Consider the following 2,524-nt stretch of genomic DNA (forward strand, 5'->3'; position numbering starts at 1 on the left):
CGGGCTGCAGCTCCTGCGGGACGCCGCTCTACGACCAGGTGAGCGCCCGGGGGGACGGGAGGAGCCGCCGGGGAGCGCGGAGAGCAGCGGGCGCCGCCGCCGAGAACCGGGCCGAGGTGACCCGTGCCGTTCCTCTCTGTGTGTTGCAGGGCGGGCCCGTGGAAATCCTGCCGTTCCTGTACTTGGGAAGCGCCTATCACGCCTCCCGCAAGGACATGCTGGACGCTTTGGGGATCACGGCGCTCATCAACGTCTCGGCCAATTGCCCCAACCACTTCGAAGGGCACTACCAGTATAAAAGCATTCCCGTGGAGGACAACCACAAGGCAGATATCAGCTCCTGGTTCAACGAGGCGATCGATTTCATCGGTAAACGAGCTCTCTTTGCAATCCGTGTATTTTCTGGGTTAATGTTCGCTGGGAAGGGATTTTTGGCGTGGTTTTTCCCCAGTAAATCCTCCACTTGGGGTTGGGGAATAACATTCCACTGGGAAGGTACACTCGGGGAACATTTCCATTAGCTTAATTCTACTCACAGGCATAATCTGAGCTTGGTAAAGCTGTTTGAAATCTTGATTCAAGAGGCACTGGTCTTGCAGAAAAGAGTGAATTTAAGCGGATCAGTATTGAAGTAATCTTGCAAGACTGCTAGAGTGACCTGGAGGAGCTATTAGTGTAATTGGAATTGGAGCCCAGAGTGAAAATAGCTGCTTTCCTCAGGACAAAGGCTCCCTTTGTCTCAAAAGCTCCGGGTGCACCTATTAGGCTAAGGAAGGGATGGATTAAAGAGATGTAAAACAGCAGCCTGTGCTTTTCCCACCTCTGGAAGCAGCGAGACTTGTTTGCTAACCGTGTGCTTTGATTCTTTCAGACTCGGTGAAGAACGAGGGAGGAAGGGTCTTTGTGCACTGCCAGGCTGGCATTTCCCGCTCGGCCACCATCTGCCTTGCTTATCTCATGAGGACCAACAGAGTCAAACTGGACGAAGCCTTCGAGTTTGTCAAGCAGAGGAGAAGCATCATCTCCCCCAATTTCAGCTTCATGGGGCAGCTGCTGCAGTTTGAGTCGCAGGTGCTTGCCCCCAACTGCTCGGCAGAAGCCGGGAGCCCTGCCATGGCAGTGTTGGACAGAGGGGCATCGACCACCACCGTCTTCAACTTCCCTGTCTCCATCCCGGTTCACACCACGTCCAGTGCTTTAAACTACCTTCAGAGCCCCATCACTACTTCCCCCAGCTGCTGAAAAAGCAGGTGAAAAACCGTGGCCCAGGAACTCGGACTTGCTGTCTCAGAAGTGCAATAACCACAGGGACAGTGTCACTTGTGTTTCGTGGGGAGTCGTTTGCGTGTCCCAGAACGGTGTCGTGCGTGGAGAGGAGCTCACCCAATGCCAGAGAAACCAGGTGTTTCTGACTTCTCAACAAATGTCTGGATATCTGCACAGAGATCAAAGGACACTGGCTCTTCCTGAGCTGTCCCTCCTTGTCTTCTGTCTGTCCTAAGCCTGCTCCATGTTTAGTAGCATGCCCACCAGTATTCCCATTCCTGGACACTTTGAGCAACACTGATGCTGTCCCCTTTTATATGACAGTCCTATTTATTTATTTTTTACATTAGTGCATTGTTGTTGGGTTTTTTGTTCCTTTTTGTTTTTTTTTGCCTTCACAAACGTAAAGTTTCATTTCTAGAGAAACCAAATACCTCAGTATTTTTTGGTACTATAATCCTGTGTGTGTATATCTGTCAGCTCTTCTTGTTTCCCAAGCACTGACATGAAAGCACCAGGCGAGTGCTTTTTTTTTTTTTTTTTTTTGGAGTTGTCAAGGTTGTATGTTTGCTGATTTATTTATGATGTGAAATAATATATTTCTTCTTATGAAGACATAGTTTTGTTACATGATTATAACTTTTTTTATACAAACGGAATAAATTATGATATTTCTATTCATCTGGGTTACATATTCTTTAAAGTACGGCATTTCACAGTCCCAGAAGTCATGTGGAAGCTCCGGGTTAAAGAGCTGTAATTTCCAACTCTTCTGGCCTCGGGTCTTGACTGAGAAAAATGGGTTTAAACAACGTAATTGACTAGAAACTACTGCAGGTTCTTAACCTGAGCTTTTCTTTGTCCCCGTGTAATTGTGTGCAGTGGCAGGGAGCCAAGGCTGGCTTCTCAGCTGGGAGTGGATTTGGCTGCCCTGATGGCTGTAACAGTTAAAACCAGCTGAGACTTGGGCACTGGGCTACAGTGAATTTAAAATAGTCCTTCTCCTAAGGAGGAGGAATAAGCTTTCTTACTCCTTGTTTACTTTCAATGCTTGAAAGGTTAAGTCTAAATATTAACCTGTTAGTAACGGATCTCCAAGGCTTGACACAAACTCCCAGAGTGTTTTCCTGTCCCACCTCCTTAAATCCATTTTGCAACTCAAACTGTCTCTGATGCCTGGAGTGTGAGGTATTTGGCTGGCTGGGCTATCTCTGTAAACAGATCAGGGCTCAGGTAACCAGCAACTCACCGATTTTCT

General features: G+C 48.0%; 1 protein-coding gene across 2 annotated transcripts in view; it reads left to right on the forward strand.

Annotated features, from left to right (window-relative positions):
* Positions 1 to 1,947, forward strand: part of DUSP1 (dual specificity phosphatase 1) — a 2,656-nt gene extending 709 nt beyond the window's left edge. For both annotated transcript variants that reach the window (XM_066329386.1, XM_066329387.1), the window contains 3 exons: positions 1 to 38; positions 150 to 369; positions 872 to 1,947. The exon at positions 1 to 38 is cut by the window's left edge. In XM_066329386.1, the coding sequence (XP_066185483.1) occupies positions 1 to 38; positions 150 to 369; positions 872 to 1,242 (629 nt within the window). In that variant the 3' untranslated portion in view covers positions 1,243 to 1,947. The remainder of the gene's footprint in view (positions 39 to 149; positions 370 to 871) is intronic.
* The last annotated feature ends 577 nt before the right edge of the window (positions 1,948 to 2,524 follow it).

The sequence above is a fragment of the Sylvia atricapilla genome, chromosome 14 (assembly GCF_009819655.1).
Source record: "Sylvia atricapilla isolate bSylAtr1 chromosome 14, bSylAtr1.pri, whole genome shotgun sequence".
Taxonomy (NCBI): Eukaryota; Metazoa; Chordata; class Aves; order Passeriformes; family Sylviidae; genus Sylvia; species Sylvia atricapilla.